General features: G+C 41.1%; 1 protein-coding gene across 1 annotated transcript in view; it reads right to left on the bottom strand.

Annotated features, from left to right (window-relative positions):
- Positions 1 to 16,195: 16,195 nt before the first annotated feature.
- CMTM7 (CKLF like MARVEL transmembrane domain containing 7) overlaps positions 16,196 to 20,632 on the bottom strand; it is a 34,404-nt gene continuing 29,967 nt past the window's right edge. The window contains exon 5 of the mRNA XM_075212386.1: positions 16,196 to 17,758. Coding sequence (XP_075068487.1) covers positions 17,745 to 17,758 — 14 coding nt within the window. The 3' untranslated portion in view covers positions 16,196 to 17,744. The remainder of the gene's footprint in view (positions 17,759 to 20,632) is intronic.

Raw genomic sequence — 20,632 nt, 5'->3', positions numbered from 1 at the left:
CTGCCACAGTAGGAGGAGCCTGCTGCCACCACTGGGCTCCTTTATGGCGCCCAGAACCACATTCCTTCTGGGTAACTGTCACTGCTGGGGGGTACCCCCTTACTGGTGTACCTGGGCTGGTACTCCGGACCTCTTACTATGGATCAGGGTTGCTGTAGGTGGATCCCCGCCTTGCCTATCACACTGACCAGAGCTGCAGGGTAGTAGGCAGAGCAGTGGTACTGAAAAAGCTGGGTCAAACCTCAGAAACAGCCGGAGAACAGATTAGATTTAGGGTCTAATCTGCAGGTCACAGGATTACAGCAATATTTAAGATGTTTTCAAGCAGGTCTTTGAAGCAATTGATGTTTATTTCCTCTCACACTGGTTGAGGGTACCAGGTGATCAAGTCAGATGGAACATCAGAAGGATACATTTCAGTGTATAAGGCAGGGCTTTTTATACTGATTTGGACACAGGCTATTTTTATAATCAGAATGCTTACACAAACATGGATTTACATGCATTGCAAAGCTAATAATATTTACACGTATCTGTGAAATTCAACTTTTTTTTGGAAACAGGAAATCTAGCAAGTCAAAAGGTCTAATTCACATGAATACTTTCCTCAGACAGTCGCAGAATACACATTCCCAAATAAAGAACAAACCCCAAACAAATAATTTCCCCACATCTCGATACACAAAGACTTTCTAAACAAAGGCTCATTGTATCAGATATATACATCAGAAATAAGGCATTTCCTTTAGCAAGGTTAAAACAGAAAAAGCAAATTTTCAACCGTGGTCTCAGAAATAACGATTTCCTATCAAAATATACACAATAACAAAAATTAGTGCCCTGCGCTATTTCCTTTAAATAAATTTATACCATAAGTTACTTATGAGTGATCCAGTCACATCATGTCACGTGTGGGTACCTCCCACATAGCGCTGATCGCCAAAGCTCACAATGACCCTGTGTTGGTGTACTTGCTTGCAAACATTATTTAAAGTACAGCTCCCAATTCTGCCCCAGCAGAATCTGATGTTCCATCTATGAAAAAAATAAATAAATTGGTTTAGACACGGTCGCGGCTGGTACAATACTTCAGTGCCGTAACTAGACATTTTGGTGCTCTGGGTGAGACAGGGCACTGGCGCCCCGCCTCCTCATCTAAGTCGAGTGGGCGTGGTCAACCTACTGTGGGGGTGTGGCTAGCACTTTCCAAGTTCTAGACCGCACTGAAACTCCCTCCCTCCCCATTCTTTATGTTCTGGCTTTGAAAAAATCTTTATGCAATTAGTCCCCATAGAATCACAGTACTTTCAATGCAGCTATCATATGCTAACTGTATAAAAAATGGATTGGTTATTGAAATAAAACTCACTGAAACAAATTGAAAAATAATTGTAATGGTACAATTTTTATCACACTGCCCTTTTATCACACCGCACCCTCCATCACAGTTTCCCCTTTATCACCACTGTGCCCCCTTATCACCATCACACTAATTATATTATATATATATATATATATATATACACATATACATATACACACACACACACACACACACACTGTAAAGAGCATCCTAGTTTCTGCCGTACCATATGGAGAGCATCCTAGTGACCCCATATAATACAAAGAGTAATTTTGTGACTGCCTCACAATACCACACCCCTAATCATGAATTAACCCCTTTTCAAAATTGTTAACTCCAGGATCATCATAAAACCCCTATCAACATTAACTCCCTCATTCAGTTTAATCATTAATCCCCTCATAAATTAATTTCATTCATATTCATTAAACCCCCTCATTACTTCCTTCAGTCTCATCAAAGGACTGTATGTGTGTGTGCCCAGAGTGTCTGTCCCTGTATGTGTGTGTCCAGTGTCCGTACCAGTGCATGTATGTTCAGTATCCGTACCTGTGCTTGCTCAGTGTGTGTAACTGTAGTTTCTGAAAAATTACTTACCATAAGATGTTCAGGGACAGCACAGCATGGCCTCAGTTGCATAGGAAGTTGTTTGAGCTTGATATTACGAGTGGAGAGCCAGACCTTTGGATCCACTCTAAAATAACAACTTTTTCGATAACAGTCTGCAAATTTTTTAGATTGGAATGAGGCCCGTAATAAGGCAGCGTGGACTTTCTTACAGACAATCCTGAGATGCGAAGCCATGGAACGTATCTCCGGGAGGCCAGAATGGTTGAGAGAGGACAATAAATTGGACCTTGGATGGAAACTGAAATTGCAGAAAAATGGAGAGGTACGAGTGGAGGAATGACATGAGTTATTATACGCAAACTCAGCCCACGGGAGCAAGGATGACCAATTGTCTTGAAATTCAGAGGTATAAAAGTGTAGAAACTGTTCCAATGATTGGTTAACTCTTTCAGTTTGTCCATTGGACTGAGGATGATAGGAGGCTGATGTTAATCCCAAGGAGGCTAAAAAAGGACTTCCAGAATTAGGCAACAAATTGGGAGCTCCGGTCAGAGACAATATTAATAGGCAAGTCGTGAAGAAGAAAAACATGTTGTATAAAGAGCACAGCCAGACTCTGAGCACTAGGGAGCTTAGTCAGTGGAATAAAATGGGACATCTTACTGAAACAGTCCACTACTACCCAAACAGTGTTGTTTCCTGAAGAATATGGCAGATCCACAATAAAATCCATTGACAAATGTGCCCAGGGTTTCGTAGGAGTAGACAAGGGCATAAGTGGACCTGAGGGACAGGTTCTTGAAGTTTTGTTTTTTGCGCAATCTTCACAGGAAAGAATAAAACTCTCGACATTCGAGGACAAGGAAGACCACCACACTGAACGGGAAAGAATCTCAAGTCTGCCGGATGCCTGGCAGATTTGTTCTCGTAGGCCTCAGAAAGAACTGCTCTTCGCAGATGAACCAGAACAAATAGACACCCTGCAGGGGTTTCAGAAGGAGCTAATTTCTGGAATTGATTAATGGTATTACCTAGGTCTTTAGTCAAACCAGCGTGAATAATGGATGAAGGAATAATGGATTGCGGTTCTCCAGCAGATAACTGGTGAGGAATGAAGCTCCTAAACAAAGCATCCGCCTTGGTATTCTTTGGCCCAAGGCTATAGGTTATGACAAAGTTTAAACAAGTGAAAAATAATGTCCATCGAGCTTGTCTGGAGTTTAACCATTTAGCAGTTTCAATATACAAAACATTTTTGTGATCTGTGAAGACTGAAATCGTATGAACCGCTCCCTCCAACCAGTGACGCCACTCTTCAAAGGCCCACTTAATTGCAGAAGTTCCCGGTTGCCTACATCGTAGTTAACCTCAGCAGCAAAAAAATTGCGTGAAAAGAAAACACATGGATGCATTCCGTGGTCATAGGAGTCCCTCTGGGATAGGAGAGCTCCAGCGCCTACTTCAGAGGTGTCTACCTCCAGAATGAATGGTAACTGCGGATTGGGATGCTTAAGGACTGGAGCAGTGGTGAATGCCCTTTTTAGGGCTTCAAATGAAGCTATGGCCTCTGATGGCCAATTACGGTGATCCACCCCTTTGCGGGTGAAGACTGCAATAGAAGCCATCAAATCAGAAAATGCTCGGATGAATCTCAGTTAATAGTTTGCAAAGCCGAGAAATCTCTGGCTAGCTTTTAGATTCGTTGGACGTACCCATGCCAGAATGGCTTGGACCTTAATATGATCCATAGAGAATCCATCTGGAGAAATTACATATCCAAGGAAAGACACCTTCTGAACTTCAAACTCACATTTTTGAAGTTTGGCAAAGTGATGCTCTCTCAGTCTTAGGAGGATCTGTTTGACATGGAATCGATGCTGTGGCAGAGACTGAGCATAAATCATGGGGCCCAGTACAATGAAGCAGGCATTATATATATATTTTATGTAAAAAAAAAAAAAAAAAAAAAAGGGATTATATGGGTGTGTGCATTTGGAACTTCCTGTTGCTGAAGATAGCGACCCCCTGGTAAGAGTGTGCCGCCGGGCCACCTGGTGAGCCCAGGCCCAATACAAGGGTACCCCCTGTATCCACCTGATGGCGGCCCTGCAGGAGTGACCTGCGAGGTTCTGGCGACTTCCTCTTGCGCAGATAGGTGGTGAGACAGTGTTAGGAACCCCACCAGCTGGTACAGTAAAACCCGGAGACTGCTCTGAAGTCTGGTGTTCACTGTTGCCCCTAGTGGTGGGGACAGACATGGCTGCAGACAAACAGAGGGTCGAGAGATGTGTACCGGCTAAGGAGAACCCAGGAATAGAGTGTTCTGACAGACAGCAGCGTGAGGTCCAGGCCAGAATCGGGGCCGGCTGTAGATAACGTATCCAGAGAACAACCAAGGTCAGGGGTCACAGGCACAGGTTCAGGATCCAGGGACAGGCGTAAGATCAGGGTCACTAGCAGAGAATCAGAATCCGGGTTCAGGTAATAGATCAGGGTCAGAAGCACAGGTTCAGAATCCAGAAACAGGCAATAGTCATACACGGGAAATCAATCTTAGGTTAAACACCAAACACAGGGACAAAGTAGCACGCAGCAGTAATTAAACAGGACGCTATAACCGGCAGTGAGGCTCAGTCCTCACTGCCTTAAATAGTACAGATGGCCAATCAGGACACAGTCCAGAATGTGTCCTCAGCTGCAGTATGATAAATAAGCAGAGCCTGCAGCCAATGGAATAGGCAGAGTGCCAGCGGTAAACTAATCTCTAATCAGCCTTGCAGGGCTGGCCCTACCTAATCCTGTGCCGTAGCAACGGCCGGGACGTCACCAGAGGACCCAGGAGAGTCACGGCAGTACCCGCGGCCGCCGCGATCTCTAACAAACAGAGTTTGGACCATCTGGGATAAGGTTTGAATCTGGCCTGCCAGCACCTGAGCTGGAGATGGATTTGTCACGGTTTCATCCATGGAAGTAAGTTCTTTTAGAATCTTCACTGGCCTGTTATAATGTCACGACTACCGGTTATAGTCTTAAGCTTGTAGAACAGGTGGTAGTGGTCTTCGCCTTTAGCAGCCGCCTTTCCAGTAGAGCTTGATGTGCTCACAGGAACTCAGATGCCTCCAGGTTTTATACTCTGCATAGTACAAGCTTATGGTTTAAACCGTAGCACGACAAGGGAATGGCAGCAGTAGATAAACATAGTCAGGAACAAGCTGAGGTCAAAGGGCACGAGCAGGCAGTGAAGAGAGGTCCAGACAAAAGGGTCACCAGCAGAGAATCACAATCCAATTAACAAGCCAAGTGTCATACACTGAAGGGTCAAACCAAGAGTACAGGAACTCAGTGCAACAGCAGGTCAGTAGCCAGGAAACTAAACGCTATAACCGGCAGGGAGGCTAAGCCCTCCCTACCTTAAATACTAATAGTAGCCAATCAGGAGCAAGCTCCATAAACAGACAATGAGTCCTAGCTGTGACAAATGTAAACTGCACATGCGCCTGAGTAGCAGCTTGCCGGGTCGGGGTCGCAACGCTAAATAAAATTAATTACATACACATGCCCCTGGCTGTTTTGTTACCTGCCTGGACACGAGGACTTTCAGGAAGTACAAATAGGTGCTTTGTCTTCCTAAGATTTTTCATCTTGATAAATCAGATATAGCTCTCACCACATCTAGAGTATGGAATTGTGTTTAGTCACTATTAGTGGGATGAGGGTAGAGAGAAGGCAGAATCAATTCTTGATTGATGTGGAAGGAAGATACAACCTTGGGTAGATAATCCGGATTCGTCCTCAAAATTACTTTATCATCATAGATATTCAGGAAGGGTTCTTCACACCATAACGCATGTATGGCCCCTATTCAACAAGCCACAGTGATTGCCACCAGAAAGAGCACCTTCAAAGTGAGCCACCTGAGAGATATGTCTTGCAAAGTTTCAAAGGGATAAGCTGTTAAGGCGTCCAAGACAATATTAAGGTCCCAAGGAGCTAAGAATGATTTCAGTCCTGGTCGTAAACTCTTCAGTGAAAAAAACCCTGAAAAAAAACAGAAGACGAGACCCTGAGCTTGATATCAAGAAGGATGCTAAGAGCAGAAACTTGCACCTTTAATGTAGTGGGTGCTAGTCCATTAACAAAACCATCTTTGAGAAACTCTAACACATCCGGCACACTGGCAGACATGGGATCCTTCGCCATGTCCCCTGCCCAACAAATTTTCCAAATTCTGTAATAAATTATAGAGGAATTGTTTTTGCTGGCCTGAATTAGAATGTCTATTACCTCATCTGAAACACCTTTGTATTTCAGTAATTGCTGCACATTCTCCACGCCATCAAACCAAGGGAGTCTGGACTTGGATGCAGAACCGGACCCTGATGTATGAGGTGTGGTCTGACTGGCAACGGCCAATTGTGTTCCAGCAATATTCTCTGTGCTACTGTGAACCAAGGCCGCCGCCGCGGCCATGCCAGGAGGACTGTTATCACCTCCACCTTCTTTATTTTTCTGAGTACCTGTGGGAGGCTGAAAAGGGAGGAAACACGTACCCCAGTTTGAAGTTCCACTGCATTGACAGGGCATCTAACCATTGGGCTCTGTGTTCTCTGTGACGGGAGAAGAGGGGTACCTTGGCATTGCTTCCTGTGGCCATCAGGTCTATTTCTAGCGTTCCAAACCTGTGTCGTATGAGTAGAAAGACCTCTTCCATTCTCCTGGGTGGACTTGGTGTCTGCTCAAATAGTCCACCACCTGTTTTCTTTGACTGTCACATGGAGGGCTGAGAGAGATCTCAGGTTCCTCTCTGCCCATGCCATTAGTGTGGTTATTTCGGTCAACATTGCTCTGCTTTTGTTACAACCCTGCTTGTTTATACAGGCTACCACAGTCCTCTTGTCAGAGAACACTTGAGGATGTTTGGTTTGCAGATAAGATGAAGTACTGGACTGCATGCTAGACTTCTCTCGTCTCCAAGTCTCTCCATCTCGCCAGGTGCCCTGCGTGAAAATGCCTTGCATGTGAGCGCCCCAAGCTATTGAACTGGCGTCTGTTGTAAGTACACACCAGTCTGGTATTGAGAGAGTCACACCTTGTTTTCTCCGGCCTCGGAGCTGCCACCAGCGTAAGGACTGTCTCGCCGATCTTGAGAGGTTGATTTTGGAATCTAGAGACCCCACTGTCTGATCCCATTGTGCAAAGAGGTTTGCTTGAAGATCTCACATATGCCATCTTGCCCACGGAAGAATTCCTATTGTTGAGGAAAACATTCCTAGGAGGCAAAGACATGTTCACGCTGAAATACTAGGTTGAATCTGAACTTGGTGCGCCAAGGACTGGATTTTGTCCACTCGTTCTTGAAAGAGACAGACCTTGTCCTTTCTTGTATTTATTTGTACTCCTAGAAATACAAGCTGTTGTGACGGTGTCAGATGGTTTTTTGATACATTGACTAACCAACCGTGCCATTGCAGAAACTGGATTACTTGGGATGTAACCTCTAAGGCAGCTTCCTCTGACGTTGTCGAAATTAGGATATCATCCAGATACGGCCACAAAGCCACTCCTCTCTCCCTGAGTGCCGCTATGAGAACTATAAGAACCTTGGTGAATGTTCTTGGAGACGTTGAAAGGCCAAATGGAAGGCAAGTAAGCTGGAAGTGGCGTCCTTGAATGTAAAATCTCAGGAATTGCTGGTGATGGGATGTGATTGGGATATGAAAATATGCATCCTTTAAGTCTATTGCCGTCAGAAAATCTCCTGCTTCTACTGCTTTGAAGATTGAGCTGATCGAATCCATCCGGAAATGTTTTGCTCGCACATAGCAGTTGAGAGCCCGTAGATCTAGTACTGTCCTGAAGGCACCTGATGGTTTTCGGACGAGGAACAATCTGGAATAGAACCCCATATTTTCCTGATTTGATGGTACTGGTATGATAGCTTTTGTTTTCACCGGGCCTCTTAGAACACAAGCATTGGAGGAAAGCCTAAGGAAGATGAGGGGCTTCTTGAGTGAATAAATTTGTTCCCTACTGGGTAGGTATGGAATGCTATAGCATATTCATTGGTGACTATCTTCTGGACCCATTTGTCTTATGTGATCTGAATCCAAACTTTTGCAAAGATCTGCAGATAATCATTGGGATCTTTGCTGTCCTTGTTACCCCCTTTTTGGTCTGAGGGGCCGAAAGGACTGTCTTGCCATATTATCTTGATGTCTAGAATATTGTTTCCCTGGCCTATAGGCACAGGATTCTTAAACTGTTGCTTTGGAGAATGAGAGAGGAAACGTCTCACCTTTCTGTCTTGTGGTAGACGATTAGCATTGCCACTTTCTAGCCTCTGGATTAGGTTATCCAGTTTTTCACCAAACAAGAAATTGCCTTCATATGGAAGCGTTCTCAGACGGCTTTTGGATTGATGATTTGTCACCCATGGATGTAGCCATGCGCCCTTCTTGCTACAACTGCCGAGGTCATGGTCCTGGAAGAGAATACAATGGTATCCAACGAGGTTTTACACAAGAAATCAATGCTTTTCTGCATAATCTCTAAGGATTTAAGAAGATACAATCTATTTATCTTATGCTCAAATATCTGTATGCAGAGCACTGGCCCACAACCTCAGGGCTCTAACTACCGAAGCCATGGCTATCCCAGATTTTAGAGTTATACCTGAGGCGATGTGTAATTTCCTGAAGGAAGTCTCCATTCTCCTATCCATGGCATCCTTCAATGGACCCCCATTATCCCATGGGAGAGTGGTCCTTAAGGATAAGCCAGCTATGGCTGAATCCACCTTAGGCACTGGACACCATTTCAGCATATCCTCATCCTGAAAAGGGTACATGCAATTCAGTCTCCCCATGTTAACTTAGGATGGTTTTTGTCTAAGGCTTGAAATTCCTTAGTGATCAAGTCTTTAATCATCTTATGTGTATGGAACACTCTAGACTTTACTTGGTGCTCCGAAAACAATGCATCCTGAGGTTTGATCGGAACTGTTGGCTCCTCAATACCTAATGATTTGTTAATATGCTTAAGTATAACATTTCACAGTATCCAAATTAAAAATCCTGGGATCCTCTTTCACCTCAGCCTCACTATCTGACTCCGAATCCCACTCCTGAGAACTGAATGTTTAAGAGGACGGCCATGGCCTCATTTCCTCCATATCTTCTGCTATAGGAATTCTGTTCCTCTTTGTTCCCTGGTCTGAGGCCTGAAAATCCTGTATCACTTTAACCATCCATGGAAAGAATTGTTTGAATTGTTCAGGGGTGTCAGGCTCATCTACCATTTCAGGGGTGCATGACACACATAATGAATCAGTACAGTCTTTCGGTAATCGGCCATCATAAGCTGCACACACACGATTTTTCACTTTACGTTTCCTTTTTCCCTGCACAAGCTCCAGAGGTACTGTAAACAATAGAAAAAAGGAACTAAGTAACCTATCCTAAAAGTACACAAAAACCCCTTTGTAAGGGCCTACCTTGGGGTGTCCTTAAGCTTTTTTGGGGCAGGCTCCTGGCCCATAGTGAACTGGTCCGGATGGCTTCTAGGTCCTGCAGCATACAATCACCAAGCAAACACAGACTCATATAATGGGCTTCAGCTTCTTAAACAAGCTGCCTGCCTAGACATCATCATAGAGAGCCTTTTAGCAGAGTAATTATCTCACCTGTCTCATCCTGACAGGTGAGTTGAACGAGAGCAAGCCGGCAGCACATTGCGCATGCATCCTTTGTGCGCGCGTCCTCCAAGACTGCACGCCCGCTGGAAGTCTCTGTCCTGAACTCACTGTGAGGAGAAAAGAATCGTCCCGGCATTTGCACCGCTGGTACTGCACACATAAACAGCCAGCTTTAGAGAAAGGCAAGAAAACCTCCTTTAGGTAAGCCCTCTCAAACAAAAAAAAATAAAAAACACACTACACTACACTACACTATTAACCCATTGTAAGGGCTGCCATGGAGTAGGGAAAGGAAATCAATTTCTTTGAGCTCCGTTTCCCCATATTTCTCAACAGTAGTAGTAAGACAACAAATGTCCCATGACCTGTCCCACTTGGTGGGACAGGTATTTCCCTACATCCCATGTTGATGCCAATGAAAGGGTTAAGTTGTGTTTCTAATGGCTTCAGACATGCATCTGTTAAGAAGCAATTATTATTCCTCACTGAACACTTTAAGAAGAATTATCAGCAGAATGCGATGTTCACTTCATAATTTAATCTTACTTTATGGTATTACAGTATTAGGGTATATTTGGGAATGAAACTCTCACTCCTCTCTCCGGTCAGAGGTTCATCAAAACTTGGTAAAATATATGGGTAGGCTTTTTATGAATGTACAGCATAATTTATTATGTTGTACGAAGATCATTGACAGCAATTACTACAACTTGACACAATATTATAAATTGTAAGCTCCCTGTATATGGATATATAATTGTTGTATGGCAGCTAAAAGTGATATTGCCTCTGGAATACGGTATGTGTTTTACTCTTACATAAAATGGCTGCTATGATGGAGGATAATCTGGATGTGTTACCAAAACTGGCATCTCTGTGGCTCAAATCTGAGAATCTATTTGCACTTGTTTGAATACTTGACTTAATTTTATTGTAATTTTTATATGCTTGATATAATGGAATTGTATTTAGTAGGGCCCTCTTTGCACAAATGAAGCAAGATGATTTGGGGCAAATTGTTGTCTTAAAGAATTTTGCGACACCTGTAAATTTATTTTATACATTGTATAATCTAAGAACTGTTATTAATTATTGTGATAGCATTATAGTATACTAATATGTTATCTTAATTTATTTACAATTACTTTTTAATAGTTGTATAATTGTTGCATTAGAGACATTTTCAGATTAGTCCACGATTATAACATTCTTCTTATGTGCCTGTATATAATCATCAGTACATCTCTGTATAATATGTATATACCCAGTGCTCATAGTGTGCCGGTATGAGATAGTATGCCATACCACCACTTCTAAATTTCCATTTCGACCACTGATGTGTATCATTTAAATAGTGCACCTCCGATAGGATCATTTTGTTAAAACCCTGTGACAGAATACTGATCACCTCTTGGGAGGAATTATACTCATGTGTAAATGTGAACATCCAAATGCTCCACAGTCTTCTGTGAATTAAAAAAAAGTTATTCTACAAATAAAATACTAAAATACTGTAACATTGACACAACTTCACATGTGAGTGTATTCAATTCTATGACTCTATGAACTGGTTAAATCAAGCATATCATCCAGAGGAAGTTCATAATCCGGTTGGAGGAACTGAAACGTCATCTTTAGATGTACAGTGTGTAGCAAAGACCGATATTGTATCTATTCACTATTTTTATGCATTCTGTAGGGGGAATGGTATCATCATCAGTTATTTATATAGCGTCACTATACCGCAGCGCTGTACAGAGAACTCATTCACATCAGTCCCTGCCCCATTGGAGCTTACAGTCTAAATTCCGAGAGAAAGAAAGACTAGTATTAATATAATGTGTGGGGGTGGGATGGTATGAATATAATGCATGATGGCATTAATGTAATATGTGTGTGTGTGTGTGTGTGTGTGTGTGTGTGTGTATGTGTGTATGTGTGTGTATGTGGGTGCTATTAGTGTAAAGTAGTAGGACTTGTAGGGACTATTACATTGTGACTATTAATATAATATAGGGGCTGTGGGGGTTTATTAATATAATGTAGTTGCTATTAATTTAATAGGTGGGTTTCTTTTTTAAACGTGGGGGCTATTACTATAATATGAGACTGCAGAGGCGGAACTAGCGAGCTGTGGGCCCTGATGCAGAGAGACGTGGAGGAAAGAACCAGGGCCCCCGACCCTCTCCATCTGCCATGCAGCGGGCCCCATTATCTCCATGGGCCCAGGTGTACTGCACCTTCTGCACCAATGGTAGTTCCATCACTTCGGTGCTGAGGGGGACTATTTATAATTTGTGGGAGCTAATAATTTAATGACTGCGCTAGTATGGAAGGAGGCCTATTTAACAAATTGAACTGCAATTGATTTAATGTTGGGGAGGTTGAGTTTTCTTTTCTTCGATAAAGAAAGGTTGCATAAGAAAAAACAAGTTTACACCTGAGACAATCAGATATACAGTAGAAAAAACAAAAAAAAATTTGTACAATTATTTGTGTTTACACATATATCACACAGCATAAACTGGAATATTGGTATAAAATATTGGAGGTGCATAAGGGTGATTAATAAATTAGTTGCAATGTAAATTTATGATAGCTATAGTGATGTGGGCTATAATGCTACCCCAGCGAATCTGGTAGATTGGTAGAATAAATTATCCTTACGAGTTGTACATATTAAAAGTGTTGAAGCGTAACAAAATAGTAATTAAAGTGGGGGGGGGGGTAAAGAGAGGAATAAGAGGGAAGAGGAGGGGATGGGTGGGAAAGAAATCACCAAGGTTATAGGGCCTGATCTCTGATGGAATCGGCCAGGGGTTAGTTGTTACAGGGCACATTGGTAGGGTAAGCGGGCAGTGTCAAAACTGATTCATTTATGTTACACAGTGTGTCATATTTCTCAGTCTCTTTAAATTCTGGCCATCTGAACCAGCTGGCACAATACTTTTCAAAACTCTTCAGCTGATGAAAGTATTAGGTCGTCAATACCCATATAGAATTCCAGTTTTGCAAACCACTCTTAATAATGGAAGGGAGCAGGATCTCCAATGGGAACCATCACTTTTGCAGTAGTTTTTAGGCATTTTAACAGGGACTTTCTATAGTTTTATATTAGTCAGGTTTATGATACAAAAACTAGGGGTCTTGGGGCCTCACTAATTTATTTTGATATGGCAATCACCCCACCCCAAAATGGGCAGATATTTGGGCATTGCTGCCAAAATGAGGTCTCCCCATTGCCTCGTTACATTTCCAACAGGTGTTGGGAACCATAGGAAACATTTAGGCAACAAGGCCAGGGCAATGGTACCATCTGGAGAGTACTCTGTAGTGGGTCTCTATTACATTTATACTTGGAATATGCTTGTGTTGCCCAGAAGATATAAGGCAAGCTCAATTAATTGCCTAGAGTCCCCAAGTCCCTCTCACAATTCCTAGTGCATTTTGGTAATGTACAGAAGAGGCTCTCTATAGACAAATATATATATATATATATATATATATATATATATATATATATATATATATATATATATATATATATATATATATATATATATATATATATATATATCAGGATAGTATGTATGCGGGGCAAGAGGGAACCGAGCACATTATTTGTAATAGAGTACGCTCTCTGTCTGCGCCCTTATAAATTTCCTCCTTCTTTAAATAGTGTAAGTAGCACTGGAGTTCTATACTAGGCAAGTTCCATTTGGTTTGAATGTGAACACCAGAGACGCCCACTAACTACCACTTGTGACTTGAGAGTCTGAAAGCATGTGATCAACTCATGGAGTAAAGGTCTGGTTGGCAAACAATGGCATCAGAGTTGAAATTAGTGAAGGTATATCATCAACAATAAATAGAATGGATAAGCGCAAACACTTAAAACAAAACAATTTTCAGCTGTTCTTATAGCTTTGTATTAAGGCCTTAAAATATGCATGAAATATTATGATAGTGCAAACATATCACTTCCCCTTATGTAGAGGACTTACACTTTAGCTGAATTAAATAGTATTAAAGGAGAGTGGCGCAATATATGATCTCACAATGTTTCTGTTATTTTCCAAATGACACTTCACTTCTAACATAATAAAAATAATTTCTTTCGTTTTCATAAGTAGGTCTTCATGACAATCTGCACTTATTGTTAATCAGAGGAGCAGACTTGTTCATTTGCAATGCAATCTCGTAATAAGAAGAAAGATGAACAGTTTGTCCTAGTGCATATTTTTATTATTAAAAAAGGTTTTCATCAAATCATATAAAAAAAAACAGATTATAAATCAAATCCTTAACCAACATTGTTTTAGTTTAATTACCCCTTTCCAATGATGTATTCGCTTGTTAAACACTTAGCAGTAAGATGTAAATCTGGACCAGTCTACTGCTGCAGGATCACAATGAACACATCAATGGTCGGTAACAAAAATCATTTACAAATCTGTAAAACAAACACCTCTATCACCAACGCCTTTCAACACAATGCAGGTCTTTTTCAAGGTATGATTATCTTCCCATAGTTTGCTTCAGCTCACCAAAGTAGGGTCGAATTTTGGGTGGTGTACAGGTGGCACAATAGCATGCTGCACCAGGTAAAGAGCTGCTGGTAGTGTCTGGTGGAGGAGAGGTCAAAGTATAGCACGACACCTCCCATATCTTTAACCAGTAGCTCTTGGCTGGCACCTAACTGCTCCTTCCATCATGACCAACTCCCTGATCATTACCTCTGCATTAGTGGTAACTAACCCTGGCTACAAACACTGGTGCTTGGTATAAAGGTTTTTTATAAATGTGCTGTTAATGCACAGTCATGTGGCACGCCATGAAATTTGCTTATTACATAGGTGTAATTAGACATTTTTTGAACAAAAGAACAAGATTTTATAAGGGCCTCTGTACCTTACAGGGTACAGAGGCTTAAAAAAACCACATACACATAGAACTTTGACAGAATAGATGGGGCTCCATATCTGTAGACCCCATAGACGCAGCACCCACTCCTACTATGGTAGTTACACCTTTGTTGTTAAATTAACCATTACAGTTAGCTGATAAAAACCACAATACAGGATTAAACCACTTCACAGATAGAAAATCATTTTATGCAAGTGCATGGCCCAAGATGCACACTAGCTAAGGGCTCCAATGCACAGAATCCTCCCTCCAGTTACTGGGTGCTGCAAATTAAAATAGAGGTGCTCTCTGCATGAACATCTTTGTATGTTGTCATACCCCCCACTGTATTAAACCATGTGGGACATACCCAATTATGGGTGGCTGTCCTGCCTCCCTGGCAGCCAGGATGTTTGTCCTGACTTGCTGGGAATTCTGGGAGGTATGTCCCATTGACCACTGCAGCAGGATGATGAACAGGCGTTTCATGGAAGGGGAGGGATGTTGGCAGGGCAAGCGCTAGGAAGATGGCATCCCCCTATTCTGCTCTTGTGATGTTCCTCTTGGTCTCTGCGGTAAACGTATCTTCCACACTCATCACAGTACGTACTTGAAAAAAGCTGTGTGGTGGAGGTGGCCAAAGTCACTGCAACTAAAATGTGATTGTATAATGTGAAAAGGCCCTTATTCTCTATAAGTAAAGTCCACAGTATTTCTACTTCTGTCCAGTAGTTCAAGAAGCTTTTATGTTCACAGTATATTTGACCTGGGCCCTATATACTCTAATTTAATAACATCTAACACTATGGGCCCGAGTCATTAAGGAGAGCAAAGCATAAAAAAGAAGTAGTGACTTTGCACCTGGGCAACACCATGTTGCATTGGAGGGGATGTAGATTTAAAATGTGGGGCAGATTTATAGGTGGACAGGGGCAGGCTGGGCTGGGGGCACCTGCCCTCTGGGCGCTCCCATAGTGGGCTACTTTGGGCTGGGTTACTGCGCCAGCTGCATTTGTTTCCCTTTAAAATATGCTGCTGAGTCAAGTCTTGCCTCCCCCCGGGTTAAAATTTGCCATCCCTTCCCTGTATGTGGGGTATGGCATGTCCTAGATCAACTTTAAATTTAAGTGCAAAAACAAAGCTATCAAGTATCTGTGTGCTACATGAAAAAACAGCCAGTATTTTCCTTATGTGCAAAATAATAAACTAACTTGCACCCCTTGCATTGTAACATGGTTTTGTCCAGGAGCAAACTTACCCTTTTTTTGCCTTGCTCTCATTTAGGACTCAGGCCCTTTGTTAATAAGCAACATTCTGTGATTCAACTGTACTTGTTATTTACATAAAGCAATTTAACTAAACAAAAAGTATTTGAAAAATATCCACTAGAAATCCTACTTTTCTCCCTAGACACTTACAACATGTGTTACTTAAAACTTGACACGCTCTCATGCTTTTTTGAGACATATTTGGCCTAGGAACATGATCTTTGGTTATGTAGAATGGCACAAGGTATGAGGGAGCATTAAATGGTCTTGTTGCAGATACACCTCTGGGACTCTTGGTTGCCACCATTGCAACAGCCTATTTATTTTATTAGCCTCTAGCTGCAAATGTACTTAATAACTAGATTACATAATGAAAGTAAAACAGAAATAAAAAAGTTTAGTATGTACAGCATATCTGTATTTGCACTTATGTATTAAATGTAGGTTTTCAAAAGACAACTTAATGTCATGCTTTTATTTTGAATTATATATCTCTAAAATTAAATCATGTTTAACACATCTATAACTGGATTGCCATGAATTGAATGTTGTTATCAAAATATAAGTATAGTGAATGCTTCTTGAAATTCCTCTTTTAGACATGCTTTTCCCCCATTTAGACTGAAATCCAACATTATGAAATATATATATATATATATATACACACACACACACATATACAAACACACACACACACACACACACATACGCACAGACACACACAAAGTAAACATACATTTCACATTGTGGTAAAAAAAAAAGTGTAACAAACTTTTTCAAATCAATTATAGCTTCATAGAAAAAATATTAAATATTAAAAACTAAGACCTTGGAAGGCATAGGTTTATGCATGCTCTAGCAACAATACTGGGTTAGTAAATTTGGTTCTCAATTTCAGAGGATAATAGCTTTATGGGCCAGAATAAAGAAAGGGATCAGGAAGGTACAATATCTGATTAACCCTGTCAGTGCCACCAGTCACCACAGATCCCATGCCAGTCACCATCATGTGCAATCTAATGGCTATGACAGGTAGAGATCTTCTCTATTTATGTCTACCATCTAAAGGGTAGACTCATGTGTGAGCAAGCAGCATTGACCTTTGCCTGGGTTTCTTTTATTTATACCCAATGCTGTATTATGAAGCAGATTTTATATAAAAAAAAATAAAAAAAAATTCCGACAGTCAAAAAGGACCTGTTCGCTTCCAATGCCAAATACTGCATACTTTATAAATATAGACTTTTTTCATTTCCAAATTTTGCCTTCTATTTTATCACATTCTGTTATCTGGATGCTTAATATCATGCATGTTTGCATATGCTTCAATATACTCATTTCATTATTTTGCATAATTAAGACCTATCAGCATTGTGTTAGTGTGCTACCTTCTACTTAGAACAACTTTTGTGGGTACTACAGGGACAAAGACATATTTGCATGGTCATACACAACAAACTTTTTATGTAATTGGCAAAGGGGTGAAAGTAACTGGCAGCATAAGCATATTCGTATAAAAATGTATTTTAAACATGGTCTGTTGGGGTGCCAAGTTTGCATGTTTAGATGGCAGCATGACAGCTGAAAAGGCAGTTTGTAATTTCACATTTTTAACTAGTAATAAATCATCTCCTATCCATTCCATTATGAAGTGCACCGCATTTGTTGAAAATTAAGCTTGTCCAATAGTCAGGGAACTTATCATTTACCCCAAGATTTTCAAACATATCTGCAGTGCGATAACAAAATCCATCATTCACTACTACAAAGTAGCTGCCTTAAATGTTCAGATATGCACATAGATTGGCATCAGTAAGTTCTGTGTAACTTGTTCACTGACAAAAGGAGTTTTCAAACAGTGCAAACAGCGTTTAGATACAAGTATTTTTACAGGTTCATTCTATTCTCACTTCATCTGTGGAATCTTCATCAGCTGGTTAGGCAGTCATAATGTAACATCTGAAACAAGACATTTGAAGCATTACAACCAGACAGCAATTTTAAACAAAACCTACTTTAAACTGCAGCAACATTCACCCAGACAACCTTTAACAAATGCAACCAAAATAAGAATTTAAAAATGACTACAATTAAAATAATCAGTGGGACCTCAGTGACTGCAGCAGTCAGGGTGACTTCTGTAACTCAACATGTTGGTACTTTAAGTAATACTGGTGCCAGGTTCGTCTGTGACATCACACACTGAGTACAGAAAGTAAGCATAAATTTTGGTTCTACTGGCTAGTTTCAACATGACATGCAAATAGAAAACACTCGTAAATAGCTCCCACAACTAACTCCCATATACACTATATGGACAAAACTATTCGGATGCTTGACCATTATACAAACAGGGACTGTAATGACATTGTATTCAAATACATATACTTTAATATGGAGTTGGTCCCCCTTTTGCAGAGATAACAGCTTCCACTCTTCTTGGAAGGCTTTCCACAAGATGTTGGAGTGTTTCTGTGGGAATTTGTGCCCATTCATTCTGTAGAGCATTTATGAGGTCAGGCACTGATGTTGGACGAGAAGGCCTGGCTCCCAATCTCTGTTCCAATTCATCCCAAAGGTGTTCAAAGGGGTTGAGGTCAGGGCTCTGTGTGGGCCAGTCAAGTTCTTCCACACCGAACTCATCAAACCATGTCTTTGTAGTCCTTGCTTTGTGTATTGGGGCACAGTCAAGTTGGAATAGAAAAGGGCCTTCCCCAAACTGTTGCCACAAAGTTGGAAGCATAGCATTGTCAGAAATTATTTGGTATGCTGAAGCATAAAGGATTGCCCTTCACCGGAGAGAAGGGGCCTAGCCCAAACCCTGAAAACAGCCCCATACCATTACCCCTCCTCCACCAAACATCACAGTTGGCATAATGCAGTCAGGCAAGTAACATTCTCCTGGCATCCGCCAAACCCAGACTCACCCATCTGACTGACAAATAGAGAAGCGTGATTCGTCATTCCACAGAACACATTTCCAATGCTCCACAGTCAGTGTGCTTTACACTACTTGGGGATGTGAGGCTTGCATGCAGCTGCTCAGCCATGGAAACCCGCAGTTTTTGTGCTTACATTAATGCAAGCGGAAGTTCAGAACTCTTCAGCTATGGAATCAGCAGAGCATTAGCGACTTTTACGAACCATACGCTTTAGCAGTCGTTGACCCTGCACTGTATTTTACGTGGTCTTCCGCTTCGTGGCCGAGTTGCTGTTGTTCCTAAACGCTTCCACTTTCTAATAATATCACTTAAGACGGTTCGTGACATTTCATCCCTGCTGGATATTCCACAATCAACTTTAAGGCAAAGGTGGCATCCCATCACAGTACCATGCTTAGAGTCACTGATCTCTTCAGAATGACCCATTTTGTATCACAAATGTTTGCAAATGGAGATTGCATGGCTAAGTGCTTGATTTTATACACCTCTGGCAACGGGTCTGACTGAAGCACCTTAATTCAATAATTAACAGGTGTGGCCAAATACTTTTGTCCATATAGTGTATATCCTTTTAACTCACATTTCTTGCGCCCGCTTGTTTTTATCCTGTGATATTTATAAGGAGCAGCATTTAGATGAACGCTGTACCATAATGCTTTATTACTTTTTTACAGTCTCTGCACTTTAAGGGTTCCAAGAATTTGGAAAAAATAGCTTCTAGTGCCTTGACAACTGCTAAATACACAACACTTAGCAGATCTTAAAGCAGCAATACCACATAATCTAGTAAGTTTAGAAACTTTTAAGCAAGTATCGGATCATTTTTCTTAGCTGTCCTCCTACAAATCATTATTTGATTTTCATAATCTGTCTGGAGGTCAGTCAAATATGGCTGCCAGTCACACACAGATACTGAGATTCCCAGCATGCCATGTGATTGCAAAGCAGGGAGAAGGAGGATTTTAAAGTGTATACTGAGCTCAAAGAAGGTTCCAAAGCCTCTCTGCTCACTAAATCATGTGACTGTGTGCGCCATGGTAGTCACATGACACTGTGGAATCTCTGCTGAATTAAATCATTAACAGCAGCCTGAAGGAAAAAACAAACATGGAAAAAAGGTAATTACCAAGATTCTTTTTATAGCATGCCATCATGATTTCCTTGCTATGGGAAAACATTAGCGGATACTTAAGGACAAAATAGCTAGATGTTTTCTGAATTAAAAAAAAGAAAGAAAAAAAAGAAAAGAAAAGAAAAAAAGGTAAATAAGTATGAGGCTAATGAAATATAGCATACACTTCCCACCTACCAGAGAGGTTGGGTTAGGGAATCAGATGGCCACAATTTTGTACTGTACAGGCCTGCTTTATTTTTTTTTATATATGAGCCAGGAAAAAAAGGTTTCATATTTGCATTTGTCTTTAATACATGCATGTGACAAACACACCACGGTTTCATAGATTTTTGTGCCTCAGTACAGTGTAAGAGTAAGCCTGCAACAGTTGGGGCATAAAGTGTTTAAAAGTGGACTATATATGTTATCAGTGGTCAAAGTGGGGGGAGTATACAGTGGTATGCCATACCACCACTTATCCCACTTCTTTCATTGAAACACTATTAAGTTTAATTTACGTACATTACCATTACATTTTCCATACTGCTACTTCTAAATTTCCAGTTTGGCCATGGTTAGTTATAATACACGAGTGGTGAGAGATAGCCTTATCACCACTGGTAAACATAACAATATATTTCACTATGGTGGCCATGTTCTAGCAAACTTCATCAATACCAGTGTGAAAAAGATAATTTACTTCATAGTTGTTCATAAGCTGTGTTTAATCTATACCCACCTACTTTTCTATTTTATTTTTTTGTGGTACCTAACCCT

This window comes from Mixophyes fleayi, chromosome 5 (genome assembly GCF_038048845.1).
Source record: "Mixophyes fleayi isolate aMixFle1 chromosome 5, aMixFle1.hap1, whole genome shotgun sequence".
Classification (NCBI taxonomy): Eukaryota; Metazoa; Chordata; class Amphibia; order Anura; family Limnodynastidae; genus Mixophyes; species Mixophyes fleayi.
The sequence above is the reverse complement of the archived record's forward strand: the minus strand, read 5'-3'. Positions and strand labels throughout refer to the sequence as shown.